The following is an 18,546-nucleotide window of genomic DNA, read 5'->3' as shown; positions in this document are numbered from 1 at the left end:
AAGAGCAGCTGCGGGGGGTGAGGGTTTGATGGTCTTTTTTCTGTTTGTTTCTTTTAAACGGTTGTCTAACGTTTATTTCCATTTGGTTTCTCCTGTAAGTATTGACTAATCCTAATCCATGTTCTTCTGTAACAAGGGCACAAACTTTGATGCTCCATCGTGTTCTCTCTCACGCCGTTGCAGCCACAGATCATGCATGCACCCGGACCCCTCCGTAACTCGCGAATATATATGTATGTGTATAATACGTGTATGGATGAAAACTTGATGCGGTGTTGTGGACGACAACAACTGTCTCGTGCTACTTGACTGTTGCACGTGAAGGCGCGCCTGTAGCGTACGGTTTCACGTATGCGCCACACGACAAGTGCACGTTGAGTCGGAGCTGTCGAAATTGCCTTGACTCAGCACCCCTCGGCGTGTCCTCACCACGACAAGTTTGCAGCAAATGCGAATTCAATAGACGAGCAATCACAGCTGATTTGTGGCCCTCGATCACACAGGTACACACACACACACACACACAGCAAAGTAATGCAGCACAAATTGCCGAAACGAAATGCACTGTGCGTGCGCCGCTGTGTGTTGCTCATCAGAGCCCTTTTTTTTTTCTCTTCACTGCTGTTCCTTCTTGTGTTCCTTCACCATTTCTATTTTCATTGCTTTTAGATCCAAGTAGAGACGGCACTCTTTCCACAGTGGGCGCCGCATTTTGTCGCGCTTCGGCTCTCTCATATGTCGCTTCCTCCCGCACCCATATACTGAGCGCACAGTGCACACACATGCAACGCATCACGCCGCAGCTGCGTCTCCTTTTTCATCCGACACGTGTGATGTTTGACGGAATGCTCTCTAGGATGGACGCAGTCAACCGAAGCCTTGAGGCGTTCAGGGCATCACCTGTCGTTCCCACGCTTCTCCTCTCTTCTCAGACCCCACCGCCGGTTGCGAAGCCGGAGCAGATGGTGAACTTCTTTGTGGCTACCTTTGACCCCTTTGTCTTCAGCTACTGCGTGTTTGATGCTGCCCTCATCTTGCACGAAGCTCGTCAGTTGGGGGCAGATGACCTTCTCGCCTCCCCTACTTCGCTGTTGTGCCCGCCACGCATGCTGGTGCGAAGTCCGTCTTCAGGGAATCGCTTTGGTCCTGAGCGGCTGGCGCAACTCGCCGAGGTGCTCGACGCTCTCCTTCACGAGCACGAGGCGTCGCCGCGGTCTCTCACGTACGCCGCCCAGCAACAGCAGGTGTCATGTCCCCAACTCGTGCCTTTTCTGCGCGGGGTGTGTCTTTCTGCGGAGGTGAAGCATCCCCTCACGCCGCAGGTGGCCTACGTCTTGGCGGAGCTCCAGACGAATGGCTTTGCCTCGCCGTATCTCTATCTCGACGGCACCTACGAACAGCGACACCGTCTCCTCGCGCTACTTCTCCTCTCCAGCGCAGAAGAGTTTGGGAGCACCGTGGTCTTGTACACGGCGTTGGAGCTGATGACGCAACAGCACGAGGCAGCTAACGCGTATACGGTGTCGCGCGCTGTGTGCCGCGCTTTAGCGAAGGAAGACAAGCGAAACCTGGACTGGGCTCTGAAGACGCGTGGCAAACCGCGCCACGACTTGAGTGCACGGCGAGGGTGGACACATAACATACGATAACGCCTCAGGAAATGCTTTTCACTTCTGCTCATTCGATGGTTTCGCCATCTACTGCTCTTACTCAGCTACATCTTTCTCTTTTTACCTTCAGAGATTCCCCTCCGCCGTACGGAAACGACTTTTCCACGCCACACACACACACACACATACGCATTCAACAAAAGACGACACTTAGGCAACGCTATTGCGGCAGTGTGTCGCTCCCTCTGCTTTCATTTTGCGCCTGTGGAAAGCGTTGCATGTCATTTTCTTTTTTTTCCGTTGTCGACTCTGCAGTGCATGTTGTTGACTTGGTAGCCCCTCTTCATATGCTTCCCCGCCTGTGCCGTGTCTTCTCTTTTCCATCTTCAACCCCTTCTTCACCCTTCTCGATCGAGCGAATACCTCGTCTTCGCTACACTCTGCGGTCCCAGCCCGAAACACCGACTTGCAGCTTGCCTTTCACCTCCGCATCACGCTTTCAACGGCGGGTGGAAAGCTGTTCCTAAACTGTTCTTATCTTTAGTGTACCAGGATGGACGCGCAGACGGCAGCAACGTTGCAGCTCCTTGCACGAGCCTTTGCGTCCAGCCCCACGAAGTACAGCGTCACGGTCTCCCCCCACCCAACACGGCCGGACACCTACGATATTCTTTTCTCGCGTCCCACGGCGAAGGCACCCGAGTCACCGTCGTTTGTGAAGCTGACTCTCACGGAGCGCCCCTCCAACGACGGCGAGCGGCACTTCGAAGGCTTCGTAGAAAACCAAAAATGGCCCATTCCCTTCACCATTGATCGCAGTGGTGTGTTGGGGCGCTTCCCGCACGACAGCATCGACGTCGCGTGGGAACACAAGCGGAGCGTGAGTCGCACTCCTCTGTGGACAACGTACAGTGCGGCGGCACGGTGACCAACAACCGCTGCTAATCTCCCGATGTAAAGTAGCGCCTATTCCTTTTCAGCTCCCTGCACGCGGAACGGGAGGGCGGGAGCTGGATTTTTCGGTTAAAAACGGAAATGAAACTAATCAATCATGTAAACTACGTTGGAGCTGTCGTTTGAAAGACAAAATGCTCGCCGACGGCAGGTGCGCTCTACCACAGTTTCTATGCTGTTGTTCTCAAGTTTCCGGTTGAACATCCCTTCTCTATGCCGTCTGTACTGCCTCCCCCCCCCCTCCCCATGTGTCATCACATCTACGCAGCGTTTTCGGCGTATTTAGGCGTTGTGGGGTCAAGAGAGAGCCGAAGAAGAGGAACAAAAAGTATGATGAGCAAGGTGGCAGATGTATCGTCTCTTTGACTTTATTCTCCTTTTCTGATGTCCTACACTTCTCGTTTTCACAACGCACCCTTTCTTTTCTTCACCTCGATATTCTCCTCACGTTAACGGAAGCTTTCACATCAGCTTCGTGGCTTCCTTCACCAGTCTCCCGTGTATTCTGTTCCCCCCCCCCCCTTCCCCTCAGCCGACGAGTCACTGTGGCAAGCAACGCGCTTGTGTTTCTCGTACATACAACACGTTCACTCTTTCGTGTAGCAGAAGTTGCTTGTGTTTAACATTCTGTTTTCTTTGCAATGTCGGCAGTTGAGATCAACGAGGCGGATAACCTTTCCACCGGCGAGAGTGGGCAGCTCTTCAAGGATTTAACGTGGACACAGCGCATGCAGGGCTTTCTCGTGCTTCTCTCCATGGCGCTCTTCACAACGCTGATGAGCTGGTTTGCACTGGGAATGGCAAGCTATTGGAAATACAGCTTACTTTCTAGCTTGGGTAGTCTCCTCTCTATGCTGAGCACCATAATTCTCATGGGGCCTTCCACCCAGTTGGCATACATGTTCGATGAGTATCGCTTCAACGCCACGGTGATGTACGTTGGATCTCTCCTACTCGCCTTTTTTGTAGCCATCATCTTCCAGTCAGTCCTGTTGTGTGTGCTGTGTGGCCTTCTTCAGTATGCGGCACTCGTGTGGTACTCGCTGTCCTACGTTCCTTACGGCAGAGAGACGCTGGTGAGCATTGTCTTCCGCCGGTGAGAGTGTAAGTGAAGCGAAGGTGCGACTGCTGTCGTATGGAAAGCCGATGCTGTATACATAGAATTGTCGTTGTCGTGCGTGCTTCTGATGCCTTCGATGTTGCTGAGTACCGCCATGGCCCTCTTCAACACCGCACCTTGCCTTTTGCTGGATTGTTCTTCTCGTTCTCCTTTGAGGGCAACGCTGCGCATCGAGAAAAGAAAACGGAAAATAGGAAATGCAGTGGTGCTCTCCCTTCTTCTTTCTTCCGTGTGTCCTTCTTGTTGAAGCTGCCTCATCACTCTTTCACGCAGCCATGAGTTGAGAAGGTGCGGTATTTTTCTCAGTGGTTTAGCGGGGAGCCGCTGTCTCACTTATGCTGCTTCACCAAAGTTGTGCGCCTCTTCCACGGTTGAAGCCAATCTGCAGCATCGAGTTAAGCCCGGCGTCATCGCCCACCTCAGCTACCGTGCTACCTGTCTTGCCTCCATCTATTGAAATCTCTTTCCCTCTCGCGTTTTGTTGAAGGAAATGCTTGTATTTGCAGCTTGATAGGTACACACGCACACACACACACATCTACACGCAACCAAAGATCTATTGAATTGAAAAGCATGGAGATAGCGTCCAATTTCTGCCTCCTACACGCAAAGCTGTCCAAATTGGGCTTCAGCGATTGGGCCTCTGTTAACGAAGGCGACGTCATGACTGGCAGCCCGCACACGTTCGCCGTCTTTCTGCGCTTCCTGTACCGGCGCTTTCCTGCCGCGACGGCAACGCTGTTGCGCCGCTACGACTGGTTTCTCGTGGAAGCTGACGATGCGAAGGTGGGGGCTTCCACGTTGCGCCTGCTGTCCACTGCCGCTCACGAAACCAATTTGATTTCCGCTGCCCAGTTTGGTCAGTGCAAGTACGCCATGATAAAGATCAACATGTGCCACAGCCTGCTGCGGCTCCTCCGCTCGCTTCGTGCCACGTCATCAGCTCCTGTTGCTACGGGTTGTTTGACATACCAAGGGCTGAAGGCTGCTGCGACACGCGAGGAGATCGCGCCTTACTGCTCTCCAAGTCGGACCCCTAACGGTCGCCTTAGAATCAATGAGCGGAGAAGCGAGCTCAATTCTGTTTCTCGATCATGATCCGTCTCTTTCTTGTGTCGGGGGGCCGCACTACCTAGATTGATAGAGCGTCGGATAGATTCACCACTCTTGGCGTCGTCGCCTAGCACACACCAAAGAAAGCAACATCAACAGAGAAAATGAACCTGTACCCGCCAAAGAAAAGGAAGACAGACCTGTGAGCTCTCTCCCACCTACTCCGCTGATATCTCCTCATCAACGGAATGCGGAGACAGCATGATCCGTCGTGCCTTTTCTGGCTTCTTATGCCACGGAATTTTGGTGGCAGAGAGCGGCTTTTGCTCTAATCCTCTAACTTGACGGCCACTGTTTTTCTCCATTTTCCCTTCCGTTGCTCTCTCTTGTGTAACCTTGTTTATTCCGTACGAAGCGGCTTTTCCTCCTCTGTTCATACGAGCATCAAACAACGGGAGGAGATACAACTACGCTCTTCTTTTCCTCTATCATTTCTGATCCGCTGCTGACGCACCGCTGCACGATGTCTTCGAATGCGGCTGATGGAGACGGCGCAAGTCAGCGCGTCTGTCGAAAGGCCGATGCGGTCTTAGTAGCCGCAACCCGTCCGTTGCCGGCCTCGGAGCACCGCAGCACCGCCGACCAGCGTCAGGCCTTCATCGAGCATCTGTACTCCGATTACAGCGACCTGCACGCCCAACAGGTCGAAATTCACGACCGCAAGAACCAGATGGACTTCGACCTGTTTGAGAGCAACCAGCAGGAAATACACGATGTGCTCTTCGCCAACGTCGAGGCCGCCGACGGCGCACTCGGCGACTGGGACACGTGGGAGAAGGTCGAGGCGGTGATGAAGCGCTACGCCTACGGACGGCGGCGACACACCGCACAGGAGAAAGAAGAAGACGCGGCCATGCGCAGTCGCATCGACGCGCTGAACGAAGTTGTCAGCGAAAAAAATGCGACGATTCAGGCCCTTACGCAGACGTGCAAGGAAACGCAGCAGGAATTAGGAGGCGTACTGAAGCTGCTGCACATGAAGAAGAACGAAATAAAAACACTCAGCCACCAGCACCACACGGCAACGCTTCAGCTCCACTACGTCCAGCGAGAGTGCGCCGCATTGCGCGGGCTGCGCAACCAGAATGAGGCGTCACTGCTCAAGCAAGACTTCAACTACCTCATCGAGGCAAACAAAAAGTTGGAGGCAGAGAACCAGCTGTTGCGGGGGCGTCAACAAGTAGTGGAGGGTGTCATCCGTGAGCCGAAGCCCCGCACCGCAGCCCCGCAAGTGGCCCCGCAGGCAACCCCGCAAGTGGCCCCCCAGGCGGCTCCCCAAGCGGCCCCCCAAGCCGCCCCATCGACCCCACGGCCGACGGAGAGCCTCAGTGTGTTTGTGCCCCTGCAGCCACTGCCGCAGAGCACCGTGGACGACAACGAGCTCGACAGGTGTCTCGAAGACGACGCTTTCCGACACGAGTTTCTGCAGAAGGAAGTCCCCCTCTCCGGTGCGGTGGTGAAGGCCAAGCGAGAAACCGCGCACTGGAAGAAGCGTCTTGAGGCGGAGGTCAGTTGTATAATGGAAATGCTGGACTCTGATGCTGCCGTCGAGGTAGAGGCGAGGACTTCTTCTCCTTCACTAAAATTCGCGAGAGAGGCCTCGCAGGGCCGCTTGTCGGAGCTGCAGAATGGTGTGTTTATCTCCTACGCCTCCTACGAGAACGCGCCATTGATGCGTGGGGAGGAGAGCACGATATCCATGCTTGTGGCGCCTGCCTCCGCTGCTGCTGGTGTCCCTCTTGTGTCCTCTTCCGCTTCCGTCGCAACCACTGCAAAGGTAGCGCGTGCGACGAACCCGAAGGCTGTTACTGCAATAGCCGGCGCAGCAGCGGCAGCGACATCGTTAGCCACGACAACATCAGGAAAAGCGACAGCCGGAGCAGTGGCAGCGGTAGCAACGACAATGTCAGCAAAGACTGCCGCAGCACCCGCTGCCCCAGCGACGGCGCCACTGGCAGCAGAGACGGTAGAACCCTCGGTCTCGGCTGACAACCCTGTTACTGCACGTGCGGATCTCTCCTCCAACACTCCCAAAAGCCGCAACAAACCCACTGCTTCCATGGCCCACGGGAAGGGTCACATTTCCAAGGCACCGGCTGCAGCTGCGGTGGCGGCGAAGAAGCCGACCCACTCGTCGACGCAGGCTCCGACTCAGGTGACGACTCAAGATGGCGCGGTGGCCGCCCCGGCATCCACCACCTCCGCTTTTGCACCGCTGCAAAGCTCCATTCTACGGTGCACCGAGCTGTCTCGCGCCAACGCGATGCGGCGGGAGCTGCTGCACGTCGCGTACCTTCGGCAAATGCTGGCGGACAGGATGGCACGTGCAGCGTCGCATGTGGCGGCCGAGGTGAACCGCGCCGGTGCGCCTCAACAGCACGCGATGTCAGATGCGGAGCCACCGCCGCAGCGAGAAAAGCGCAGCACGCTCGACGCTGTGGCCACGCCACCGCTGTACAGCGAGTCGGTGGAGAGCGCGCATGCCGCGCTGGAGTCTGCGACAACGCCGTCCCCTCAGCGGCTGCGTCAGCAAGTGCGCGACAGTCGCATGTCGTTACCTGACGTCGTGACGGGTGAAGTGAGCGAGTCGGACGGCGGTGAGATTGAAAGCCGCGCTGTGCGAAATTCTCGAGAGGACGATGCAGCAACGCAATGGAGCTGGCGTGTGTTGTCCACGCGCACACCCACACCACCGCCACTGTCACGGCCGCACGCCGGTCGTGTGCACTCCGATGGGCGCTCCGATGGGCACTGTGCCGCCACTGGTGGTTCTCCCGCTACCACTACTGCGTCAAGTCGGCTGCCGTTGCCACTGCGACAGCGTGCCGCGGCGCTACACGACGAAGTGGCAGCGCTGCGAAGGAGTGCGGTGACGTACTGGACGGAGCTGCAGGACGCCTTCGCAATACTGGGAAGACTGTTTGGCGACCACGAAGGTCAAATGATGGAGGCTGTGGAACAGCAGGCCACGGAGCAGGCTATGGAAGGCGCGGCGGGGCGGGTCTTGGAGGAGGCGGCGTTGCAGCGTACGGCACAGATTTTGCAGGAGCGCTTTGGTTCCTTGATGCCTGCGAGCGCCTTCACTCCTGTAGTTTTGCCGGAGAGCGCCACGGACGAGGAGTGGCTTGTCAATGAGTTGCGAACCGCGGCTGCTGCAATGATCAAAGAGTCCGTGCACCCCCATGCACCTGCGCCGCACCATGATGTGGAAGGTGCCGGTGAAGGTGCTACCCTGCATGACCAACTCTCGCAACTGATTCCTGGTGTTTCACCGTCATCTCACCCATCACAGAAGCCTGTGTCAAAACAAAATCAGCAGAATGCGCAACAGCATGCCCAACAGTATGCACAGCAGCAGCAGCGCCTCGCTTCTCTAGCGTCTCGCGACTTTTTCGAAGCAGAGATTCTCCGCCCCTTCCGCCTCCAACCGAATTTTGCATACAATGGTGGTGTCCACGCGAACACGGACATGCGCACCGGCGCTGCACTTCGGACAAACGTGGACGATGAGGATGATTGGGATGCCGCAGACGCTGCGGCTGGCAGCAAAGCTGGAAGACCGGAGGGCCGCGCCGTCGGAGGCATTGACGCTCGCTCCAGAAACCGGCCGGCGCCAGCGTCACGGTGGTACTGGCGCACACGCAATTCACACGACTTTGGCACCCCGTCACGCAACACCGCCGCTGCGGAGCCGCGACAGGCGGTCGCCACCGGTCTCCTGCCGACGTTCACAGCAGCGTGGCGCGTCGCGGCGACCTCGCTGCCTCTTTCCTCCGAGGCCAATGTGCAGTCCATTCGACCGACGGTGCTGCGATACGTTTTTGATGGCGCACACGCAGCCCGTCAACGCGCCACGTCGGAGCACATTCGCATGAAGACGGCGTTCCTGTACGGATCGGAGTTCAAGGACTTTGTGCAGGAGTACATCGTGCCGGTCATCTCCGCCGCCAGCGGCATCTCTGCCGGCGGGCAGTTGAGCCCCGCGATGCGGGCAGCCGTGCAGGACCTGCGGCTGAAGGAGCGCGTGCGCCGCAAGAGAGGCGTGCGGCTCCTCTTTGAGCGCGTGGCAAACAACATCCGCACTCGGCACTTGTTGCATCGCAACGTCTACCACGGCGAGGCGTTTGTCTCCTACGTAGGACTTCTCTACAGCAACTGGCGCGCAAAGCTGGAACGTGACCGGCAACGCGTGCAGCGAGCGCAGGAGGCAAACCGAAACGCAATCTTCTCCCTTCTTCAGCTGCGGACTTCGGCCTCGCCGACAGACACGTTGACCAGGCCAGCGCCTCCACCCCTACCTTCGTTGCCCAAAACAAAGCCTGGTGTAGGAAGCTCGAAGCGAGCAGTGTACGGGGCTTTCGACAAATCCAGCTTTCACTTTGACGACGCCAAGTTCAACGCGAAGTCTTGATGTACATGTATATTATTTTCTGCTTTGTATTTTCCTTTTTTTCCACCTTTTTCTTTCTTCTTTCGCAGCGCCTTAGCGCCCATATGGAATGTATGAGTGTTGTGTCGAAGCGAACGGTGCATTGCCAGCAGGCGGACGTTGACTTCGCCGTGTTTTCTTCCTGACCAAACGAAACAAACGAAAGAAACACGATGCTTTCTGTTCCGTAATCGCTGCCGGGACGTGAAGATTACACGGCGGTTATATTTTGGCGGAACGCTCGTGCGAAAGCAAACGCAGCCTGCCGTAGACATGCGGAGAAGCGCATAGGCAAAGAAAACTCACTGATACCTAAAAAAGAAAGTCGTGCTGTAACCGTAAAGGCTGTTATGCACGACCAAAGGTTTCTTGAAGCAAAGGCGGACGCTACTTTTCTCTCGTCCTCTCCACCACGTTTTCTTTTCACTACGTTCTTTCTCGCACAATCGACGCACAATTCGTCACTTTCCTTGTTATGAAGATGGAATCACGAGGGAAGATCAACCCTCAGTGCTGCCGACCCCTATGTGCACCCCTACACTGGCACGTTGGAGTCAACCAAGATGAGCAGCGTCTCCGCGTCTACGCCGTGCTGCGAGCCCCATGTCCTCCCTGAAGCGCTCTCCATTCTTCTTGTTGGCGAAGGTAATTTGAGTTTTGCGTACGCCCTCGTGCGCCGGCTGTCGCGCAGTGGTGCGTTTCGGCGTGCTACGCAGGGCGCGGCAGCAGGCGCACGCGGCTCCGTGGCGGAGGTGGTGGCCACCACCTTTGACAGTGAGGCCGAACTCGCCACCAAGTATCCGGAGTCCGCCACCTTCCGTGCCTACTTTTCGGCCAAGCAGCGCGTTCCCGCACGCTACTTCGGCTCCGTGAACGCCACCTCCCTCTCGTCGTCCCTGGCGAGCGCACACGTGGACATTACAAAGCAGCCATTCCACCTTGTCGTTTTCAACAATCCCCACATTGGCTTCGAGGACCTCTACCGGCAGCGTTCTCTTCTTTCCCACTTTTTTTCGAGCGCCGCGGAGCTCCAGAAAGACGGCCCTGCTCTCTGTCAGCCGCAAGAGGTGGTGGTGGCTCTCTGCGATGAACAGGCGCAGCGGTGGGACTTGCTGGGTTGTGCAGCGCGCAACGGCTACCTCTGCGTCGCAGCTCAGCCACTGCTCCCTGCTGACTACCCCGGCTACACCAATCGTCGGCACCAGAGCGACGCCGCGTTTCCGTTTCGACGAATGGCGCAGTACTGGTTTGTGCAGCCCTCCCCCGAGCTGCAGACGACGCTGTGGGAGCTGCGCCGTGAGATCGCCACATGGGAACGGGTCCGGCGGCAACACGCGGAAAAGCAGCAGCCGTGCAGTTTCTCTTGCGCGTCGTGGCTTCAAGTGGCGGACGCTTTACTGACGGCGCCTCCCTCTTCGACCACTGCGTCCGTTGTGAAGGCGGAGCCGCCACCTTCAGAGAGTCGTAGCGACAATGATGACTTCTCCCTCAACTACGATTCGCGCTACGCAACACTGCCGATGCCGCTGCTGCATCCAACTTTAGTCGCGGACGTACTTCCGGCGCTCCTTTTCTCTCGGAGTGCAGCTGTGCTGCCGCCAGCCCAGGACTTCTTCACGCCGTACCTGCCGAGTGCAGCGTGGGTGTCGCTCTACCGGGCACAGCGGGGGGCGGAGGAGCGGCGCTCCACCGTGGCAACAGCGACGAACCAAGGCGCTGCGGTGCCACCCCACCTTGACGCGGCACAGCTGGGACGCCCACTAAATACAAAAGAGGCAAAGAAGCTGGAGCGCTACTTAACCGGCTACGGTGCCGCGATGAAGGCAAAGGCAATTCAGCAAAAAGCGCAGGCATCGGTGGCGCACAACACGGGAAGCTGGCTGTGCACCGCCTGCACCGTACCACGCACCTTTGAGACGGAGCTGGACTTGCAGCAGCACCAGTCGTCGAAGCACTCCGGCGCCGTGCAGCTCGCCCCCACCCTCTACGCCAGGGTTCATGAGCAAATTGAAGCGCCCGCCGTGCCGGCCTCGCCTGACGCACTCGAAACCGCACTGGAAACGATGTCGCTGCAGGACCGCGATAACTGCGGCTACTGTTCCGTTTGCGGGCTACGGTACAAGACGCCAGCGGCTTACGAAGAGCACCTGCTGTATCTCTCGCCACTTCCAGGTGATGTAGAGACCTGTCTCACGTGCGACTTGTGCGTTCCACCTAAACAATTCACAGATCGGCGAGGTCTGGAGCAGCACCGCAGTTCTAAGCACCTCAGCGCATAATCGTTAAAGAAAAGAAAAAACAAGCAAGAAGAAATTGCGAGTTGGGAGTATGAGGATTTATTTATATTACCGCTTCACGTGAAGTTGGCAGAAGCATTACGACATCCAACCTAACTTTCAAACTCCATCAGCGTGCATGAAAATGGTTTTTGCGTTTCAGCCTGAACCGGCAGGTACGGTTCACTGCTCCCTCCTTGGTGTCAACAAGCACATGCGTAAGTATTCCACTCCGCGCAAGAAGATCCTTTTCTGCCTCTCGTCTTCTTTTTCTTCTTGTGCGTCGCTTGGGTATCTCTTTCGCTTTCTTGTGTTTCTCATGTTCGCTTTCTTTGTTTGTGTCGGTGTCTTGCGTTCGACGTAATCCGCAGGTCAATAATAATAATAGCGAAGGCAACCGAAGCACAGAACTTGTGGCTTAATTGTCTTGCTTTCCGAAGATGACGTCGTACCGCAGCATGACTTTGTGCGACACCCTCGCCTTCAACTTCGTTAATTTGGATCAGCTGACGGAGACGTACACCACGTCGTTTTACGGCGAGTACGTGACCCACTGGCCGGAGTTCCAGCGAATGTGCATTCACCCCACGACTGGAATACCAATGGCGTACACTTTCGGAAAGGCAGAAGGGCAGGGCGAGGACTTTCACGGACACGTGTCTGCCGTGTCGGTTGCACCAACGTTTCGGCGTGTCGCGCTTGGCGAGACGCTCATGGTGGAGCTGGCGCAGATGAGCGAGTTTGTGCACCACGCTTACTTTGTCGATCTCTTCGTTCGCAAGAGCAATCAGGTGGCGCAGGACATGTACCACCGATTAGGCTACATTGTGTATCGCACCGTCCTGGGCTACTACCGTGGCGATGGCCCGAAAGGTCCGTTTAAGAGTGACGAGGACGCATTAGATATGCGACTGGCGCTTTCCCGCGATAAGGAGAGACGGAAGAGCAGCGTCATTCCACTGGATCGGCCGATTAGACCGGAGGAATTGGAGTGGTCGTAAAGCAAAGGGCGTGGCGGGGAAGTTTGGTCAAGGCGGTCTTGGCATCCTGTATGGGAGCAAGCCCTTGCAGCTGGAAAAGAAGAAAAAACTGCTTAGGAGGAGCAGCCTTGATTTTTTGCCGGTGTTCAACTGGAGCGCCCGGACCACACATAAACATCCTAAAATGAAAGTTACAAACGCCCTCCAATAACAAACAACATTATCTGATGAAGCAGTTTCGTTATGTGCATTTAGCCGAGTGGAGCTGGGATGAGCAATTGACGGTTGATGCTCTGCCGTCTGCGGGCGCTTCCCCAACGGTGTTCTTTCGTTTTCCTCTTCTTTCCTTCACTTTCACCATTTCGCTGCCTCCTCTTGTCTTTCCGACCCTCTCCCAAACTTTTAGTACGTGCGTGAACGGTGGTGCTTTGAGACGCGCGTTACATCCTTTCTGTTCTGCTCATTGTAGCCCCTATTCTTCATTATACTGCAGACTGCAGGTGCTAAACAGACAAGCAAGCTGACAGCAAACATTTAGCGTCGCTGTGCGTTCTTCTTCGCTGCTCGATGTAATGCGATGCACCCTTCGCTTTACACAGCAGGATTCGAAATCGACGTTGACGAGAAACACAAGGCATGAAATTTCGCACACTGGTCCGCTCGTCGCTGTCCTTAGCACGGCGACGGTACAGTTGCCTGATTGTCGCCCTCTTCGTCGTCGGATATTTATTTCCTCTTGTTTTCTTCTACGAACGGTCGTTGAGGGAAACGTTCTTCGACGCTCCGCGCAATGGGGAAACCTTCATTAGCGATGAGGAGTTTTATGCGTGCGTTGGCGAGCGGCTCGCGAGTAAGAGCGATCACCCGGGTCGCATTCCCTTCGTACTCATGCCCGTGACGATGGATTACCAGGACCTCAAGAACTTCTTCTGCAACATCACAGCCCCCATGACGTACATTATGCTGATCAACAACGGCGAGTTCAAGCCGCTCCGCGGGCTGCTCGATCGGCTGGAGCGAAAACTGGAGCTCTATATGAATAAAAACCTGTTTATCACTCACCACCCGGAGAACATAGGCTACGCATCTGCGGTAAACGAGGGGCTCCGGTACGTGATGTCGTACACCGTGAAGGAGGTGCCGTGGGTCTTTATCACCAACGCAGATGTCCGCTTTAGCACAGTACTTGTACCTGATTTCGTGCGTAACGTGAACGAGAAGACCAAAGACCAAGAAGACCGGCTGCGGAAGCTGAACGAGGAGGTGGCACAAGAGGCGGTGACGGCTTCCAACGTGCCGGACCGTCGCTTCACCTACCGCAGCTCCACGCTGCCCATCATTACCGCCACATCGCTGCCGTACCGGATTCGTGTCATGCCGTATACAGAGATGCGAAAGCAGTTCGCCGACACTTATGGCATCTTCTTCACCAGCTCAAAGCCGCACATGGCGACTTTTGTCCTTTCACGCCTCTTGCTGGCGACCGTCGGGCTTTTCGACGAAAACTACTACCCCGCCTACGGAGAGGACCACGACTACGTGTGGCGACTGGAGGCGCTGGGCTTCGGTCAGTACGTCTCGCCAGAAGGGCAATTTATTCACTTCGAAAACGCCAACCTAAACGTGAACGCGGACGTGAAGACACGCGGCGTCGCAAAGTACACGGCGTACACCATACAAGGTTTGAAGTTCGGGCGAATGAATTACCAGCCCTTTCGCCTATACTACCGCCGATCCAAATGGTTCCCGGACAGTACGGTGTTGGATGTGGACCACGGACGAAAAATGCTGCCCTTCAACGGTTCCATTCCGGTGGACATGTGGGTCCTCGACTCCAAGCGACGCAACACGATTTGGCTGATTGGCGAGGCCAAACTCTGCCGCCGTGACTATCAACTGTACGATCTCAATCTTCTAAGATTCACTGTCTCGCCAAGATAACCAATGACAGGTGTATGTGTTGTAGTTGAAAGAATGAACGCTTTTGTATGTGCTTCCTAATCGTGTTCCTCTAACGCAGCGTGCTAAGCGTCACTCAACCTCGCGTGTGCGTGTCGAGATCTAAGTGAAGAATGAGCTTTTTATTCTCTAATGAAGGTACAATGAAACGAGGAACCAGAGGCGAATAGGAGGGACTAATCTTAGTAGCCTTTCTGTGTCAACCCTCCTTTCATCTTCAAACCCCTAACACAATTCTTCTCCCCCACATACCGTTTCTTTGGCGATTAAGGGAGGCCAGTGGCTTTTGATTTCCTGCAATCGTTGCGTACGTTTCTCGACTTTGGAGAGGTAACGTATATCGAGCCCTATGGGGGTTTACCGTTGGCGCGTAACCAATCCGAGCAAGTACCAGGAGGCTGTCTTGCCGCCGGATGCTCCGTTACGCTACAATGACGGCCGCAGGGTACGTGTGATGGTCTATAAAATGCGAACGAAACATGACGTTTCGGTGACTTGAGCACATCTTCAGCCGCTCAACGAAGATCAGACCAATTTGTAGCATACTCGCGGCCGGCAGCGGACGTATGGCATTGCGCACAGCTGGTCTTTTGTTTTCTGACTTCGTCGTAGGAGTTTATCCACAACTCCATCGAAAAAACCAACAGTGTTGGGAAGACCTCAGATGTGCTGTCCGACGATGATGCCACGCGTGCAGCTGTCCGACCGCATTCTCCTCCGAAAGCACCTTCTTCATTTGCAATCGTTCTTCCTCTTCCAACTCTTTTCCCTTCAGAATTTCGACAGCGACACCTCATCTGACCCCATCGCCTCCACCCTTCGTAAAAGAAAACCCGCTAAAGGTGCACCGGAAAATGAGCACGTGTCTTTCTATAGCGGAGGAGTGCACAGTGGCATTAGAAGAGTGTTTGGGGCGTAGGCCTGCCAGATCCACCGATCACGGACCTCCTGCCATCACAGGTGCGTTCGACACAGATGCCGTACCCATTGCGTCGTCAAGGTCACACTCTCCTGCCGCGCCGCGTCACAGCACCGTCTTCTTTCAACCCCATGACACATTTCTGCAGGACATTGTCGCCCATACTGAGTTGCTCTCTCCGGATAATCCTGAGTTAGACGACTTTATTGGCCCAAACGGCGTTGTCCCGCAGCTGCCGGCGATTCCTGACAGCTTCGTGTGGAGCGGTGACGTCACATCAGGCAGGACAAGTCGATCGGATATCTTGTGTGACAGCGACTGCGATGCCGCCGCCAGCGATGACTCCTACGGCAACCGCATGCACAGCACTAAAAACTTATCAAAGTTGGCCTACGTCGACCGCTTTGCACCTCACCTCGGCGTGGAGCTGCGGTACAATATCACCAGCGGTTTTGCGGAGCTGGTGGCTGCGAGCGGCGAGGGTGGCTTCTCGGTTGAAGAGGCAGTGCACGGTTTGGCCGGCGTGCAGCAGCGGTCACATTCCATGGAAGAGGCGTGGCGCGTAAACACACCTTTGAATCCTGAGGTATTACGTTTGTGTGTGCAGGCGAGGGTGGCACGGCTTGTGCAGCGAAAGGGCTGGACAGGGGTTGATGCGCCGACATCAAACTGCACCTTCATTACTGCCCTGACTCGCCCCCGACCAGACTCAGAAAAAAAAAGGGATGCGGTACCGTCGACCTCGTGGCCTCTCCCGTATGAGGGGAGCCTCCTTGTGGACGAAGACGTCGAGCTGGCGACATACGACGGCATCAAGTCTGTGTTGCACAAGGGCGACATCGTGGTGGTGCTTGTCCCGCTCAGTTCCTTTTCCAGCGAATGGCGTCAGCACTGCGTCACGCACACACAGAATCCTGCGTCTACTGACGATTTTGAAGCGGAGGTGCAGGAGGAGTTGAGGAAGCTGCCCGCGGAGTGGCGACAGCTGGGGTGCGTGCCGCAGCTAGCGCTCGTCGAGGACGTCTTCTGGGGAGAGAATGTGGCAGAGTTATCGCTGCATCCGCCCATGTTGCCACGCGACTACCACGGCATGTCTCTGCAGTCCTTCCCCCGCTCCACTGTGGCACCGGAGGGGGACACATTCTACGTGAAGAAGATTTCGGGTATTGGGGCAACGCAGATGGAACTGGATGCGGTGATGGGGATCCACCAAACACGATTTGCTGAAACCTTATTTGACCCGCGGCGCTCGGCAGAGAGCAGCGCCGCCTATGTGCGGAGTGTGCAACATGCTTCGCCCAACGCCGCGCCAGTTCTCTTGCAGAGTCGCCTGAACGAGTGGCAGCTGAGCGCCGTGAGGGGTGTGCTGCTCGCTGCGCATCCTCCACTGGCCGCGGAGACGGACGCGGTTCGTGCGCCAAGCATAGTGCTGATTGAGGGGCCGCCTGGCACCGGCAAGACGCAGACCATCGCCACCTCTATCCTCAACATACGGCACAGCAACCTCCGTGAAGGAAAAGGTGTTGGAAGGGTGCTGGTGTGTGCTCCGTCCAACTGCGCCGTAGATGAGGTGGTGCTGCGTCTGCGTAAGCTTCTGAGCGACACCGACAGCAACGACGTCAACGGAGTATCACGAGCGACAATTCAAAGGTTAGAGCTGCTTCGCATGGGTTCGAGGGACAAGGTTGATCCGGCAGTGTTACAACTCCGCCCATGTGTCTTACTGGAGGATCGTGTGTGCGCAGAAATGGAGAAAATGGGAATATCGCGAGAGGAGCAGCCACAGCACTGGCGGCTGTGCAAGAAATTGGAAAGTGAGCTGGTGAGAGACGCCGCTGCCATTTTTACGACGTTGGGTTCGCTGCACCGCGTACTGAAGAAAAACCCGTCGGTCACCTTCGACGCCGTCATTGTCGATGAGGCCTCACAGTGCACGGAGCCGGCGGTGCTAAAGGCTTTGCGGGTCGCAGGTGAGCACAGCGCCGTTGTGTTGGTCGGCGACTCGAAGCAGCTGCAGCCCACCATCCTCTCCAGGGAAGCGAGTCGGTGCGGCCTGCGCCGCAGTCTGCTGATGCGCATGCTGGCCTGCGGGCACAAGTCCTTCCTGCTGCGCACGCAGTACCGCATGCACCCCGACATCTGCGCCTTCCCAAATGCGTACTTCTACGACTCGAAGCTAGAGACGCACAGCAGCGTACACCTGCGTGCTCGCGGCAGCGACAACGAAGCCCCCGGCTTGATGAGCGACGACACGGCGTCCGCAGTGGCTACAGCGCACGATCCGGCCAACTTGGCCATCGCGCAGCGACTCGGCCGGTATCCGCGCTTCATCGTGAGAGACATTACACACGGTGAGATGCAGGTGGGTGGTGTTCGCTCCGTGTTTAACAAGGAAGAGGCGGCTGCCGTGGTGCAGTGCATGCGGGATCTGCGCACCTTTCTGCAGCTGTCTGAGGAGGACATGGCGCCGCAGCTCGGCATCATCACCTTCTACAATGCACAGAAGGACCTTATCCTTTCCTTGCTGACGCCTGAGGAACTGGAGAGTGGGCTGCAGGTATCCACGGTGGACAGATTCCAGGGGAAAGAGAAGCGCATCATTCTGCTGAGCTGCGTGCGGACCTTGACAAACTCCAGCGCTGATGCTGGATTCCTCGCACACTGGAATCGGCTGAACGTTGCGCTGACGCGCGCGCAGGACTTGTGCGTGTGCTTCTGCCAGTGCAGCTGGATCAAGCGTTTGCGCAGCGGCACGGACACCGCAAGCGTCGCTGGTGCGGCATGTGAGACGTACACGCTGACCACAATCGACAGCACGAAGGAAGAGGTGGAGCGACAGCTGGATGCGTACGATCTGGATCCGCGAGCGCTGTGCTCGATGCTCGCACACGCGGAGGAGCACGACGTTGTGCGAGTTCGTCCAGTGCAGTGGTCGCCATGTCATCTGCCTTAAGCGGCACAGGTAGATCACGCAAGTGCCTCTGAGCCGGCGCTGGTGTGAAGGGCTCGTGGTAGTGTACGACCACGAGTATTGTGTGTGTGTGTGTGTGTGGGCTAGGGCGTGCTAACTGACGCACTCCTCGGGCATGTGGCTTCACAAGCCGCACGGAACGAGCGGAGAACGGACCCGGTTGGTGAGCTCTGCGCGGCGAAGCCACGAACAGGAGGCGTGGGCACCGTCCCTCA

At 56.4% G+C, this 18,546-nt stretch overlaps 9 protein-coding genes across 13 annotated transcripts; all 9 read left to right on the top strand.

Annotated features, from left to right (window-relative positions):
- Positions 1-668: 668 nt before the first annotated feature.
- ABB37_05240 (hypothetical protein) lies at positions 669-1,649 on the top strand (the record flags this gene model as incomplete). The annotated part of the gene is made up of 1 exon (XM_015803186.1): positions 669-1,649. Exon 1 carries the CDS (start codon positions 834-836, stop codon positions 1,647-1,649), a length of 816 nt encoding a protein of 271 aa, XP_015657828.1. The 5' UTR covers positions 669-833.
- A 412-nt stretch (positions 1,650-2,061) lies between these two features.
- ABB37_05239 (unspecified product) lies at positions 2,062-2,538 on the top strand (the record flags this gene model as incomplete). Of its 2 annotated transcripts, none has more annotated exons than XM_015803185.1 (1): positions 2,062-2,538. In XM_015803185.1, exon 1 carries the CDS (start codon positions 2,164-2,166, stop codon positions 2,536-2,538), a length of 375 nt encoding a protein of 124 aa, XP_015657827.1. In that variant the 5' UTR covers positions 2,062-2,163. The 2 variants fall into 2 exon arrangements, with proteins under 2 accessions (XP_015657827.1, XP_015657826.1); XM_015803184.1 differs by having other exon boundaries at positions 2,082-2,538.
- Positions 2,539-3,205: 667 nt separating this feature from the next.
- On the top strand, positions 3,206-3,664 carry ABB37_05238 (hypothetical protein; the record flags this gene model as incomplete). The annotated part of the gene is made up of 1 exon (XM_015803183.1): positions 3,206-3,664. One exon carries the CDS (start codon positions 3,206-3,208, stop codon positions 3,662-3,664), a length of 459 nt encoding a protein of 152 aa, XP_015657825.1.
- Positions 3,665-4,170: 506 nt separating this feature from the next.
- ABB37_05237 (hypothetical protein) lies at positions 4,171-4,782 on the top strand (the record flags this gene model as incomplete). 2 transcript variants are annotated; one of them, XM_015803182.1, is made up of 1 exon in its annotated part: positions 4,171-4,782. In XM_015803182.1, the coding sequence occupies exon 1, from the start codon at positions 4,258-4,260 to the stop codon at positions 4,780-4,782; it is 525 nt and encodes a 174-aa protein (XP_015657824.1). In that variant the 5' UTR covers positions 4,171-4,257. The 2 variants fall into 2 exon arrangements, with proteins under 2 accessions (XP_015657824.1, XP_015657823.1); XM_015803181.1 differs by having other exon boundaries at positions 4,190-4,782.
- A 369-nt stretch (positions 4,783-5,151) lies between these two features.
- On the top strand, positions 5,152-9,208 carry ABB37_05236 (hypothetical protein; the record flags this gene model as incomplete). Its single annotated transcript, XM_015803180.1, has 1 exon — positions 5,152-9,208. The coding sequence occupies exon 1, from the start codon at positions 5,261-5,263 to the stop codon at positions 9,206-9,208; it is 3,948 nt and encodes a 1,315-aa protein (XP_015657822.1). The 5' UTR covers positions 5,152-5,260.
- A 581-nt stretch (positions 9,209-9,789) lies between these two features.
- ABB37_05235 (hypothetical protein) lies at positions 9,790-11,505 on the top strand (the record flags this gene model as incomplete). Its single annotated transcript, XM_015803179.1, has 1 exon — positions 9,790-11,505. The coding sequence occupies one exon, from the start codon at positions 9,790-9,792 to the stop codon at positions 11,503-11,505; it is 1,716 nt and encodes a 571-aa protein (XP_015657821.1).
- Positions 11,506-11,872: 367 nt separating this feature from the next.
- ABB37_05234 (n-terminal acetyltransferase complex ard1 subunit-like putative (ARD1)) lies at positions 11,873-12,503 on the top strand (the record flags this gene model as incomplete). Its single annotated transcript, XM_015803178.1, has 1 exon — positions 11,873-12,503. Exon 1 carries the CDS (start codon positions 11,943-11,945, stop codon positions 12,501-12,503), a length of 561 nt encoding a protein of 186 aa, XP_015657820.1. The 5' UTR covers positions 11,873-11,942.
- A 384-nt stretch (positions 12,504-12,887) lies between these two features.
- Positions 12,888-14,423, top strand: ABB37_05233 (beta galactofuranosyl transferase; the record flags this gene model as incomplete). Of its 2 annotated transcripts, none has more annotated exons than XM_015803177.1 (1): positions 12,888-14,423. In XM_015803177.1, exon 1 carries the CDS (start codon positions 13,119-13,121, stop codon positions 14,421-14,423), a length of 1,305 nt encoding a protein of 434 aa, XP_015657819.1. In that variant the 5' UTR covers positions 12,888-13,118. The 2 variants fall into 2 exon arrangements, with proteins under 2 accessions (XP_015657819.1, XP_015657818.1); XM_015803176.1 differs by having other exon boundaries at positions 12,915-14,423.
- Positions 14,424-15,215: 792 nt separating this feature from the next.
- Positions 15,216-18,313, top strand: ABB37_05232 (hypothetical protein; the record flags this gene model as incomplete). Of its 2 annotated transcripts, none has more annotated exons than XM_015803175.1 (1): positions 15,216-18,313. In XM_015803175.1, exon 1 carries the CDS (start codon positions 15,296-15,298, stop codon positions 18,311-18,313), a length of 3,018 nt encoding a protein of 1,005 aa, XP_015657817.1. In that variant the 5' UTR covers positions 15,216-15,295. The 2 variants fall into 2 exon arrangements, with proteins under 2 accessions (XP_015657817.1, XP_015657816.1); XM_015803174.1 differs by having other exon boundaries at positions 15,227-18,313.
- Between the last annotated feature and the right edge of the window lie 233 nt (positions 18,314-18,546).

This window comes from Leptomonas pyrrhocoris, assembly GCF_001293395.1.
Source record: "Leptomonas pyrrhocoris isolate H10 chromosome Unknown, whole genome shotgun sequence".
NCBI lineage: Eukaryota > Euglenozoa > Kinetoplastea > Trypanosomatida > Trypanosomatidae > Leptomonas > Leptomonas pyrrhocoris.
The sequence above is the reverse complement of the archived record's forward strand: the minus strand, read 5'-3'. Positions and strand labels throughout refer to the sequence as shown.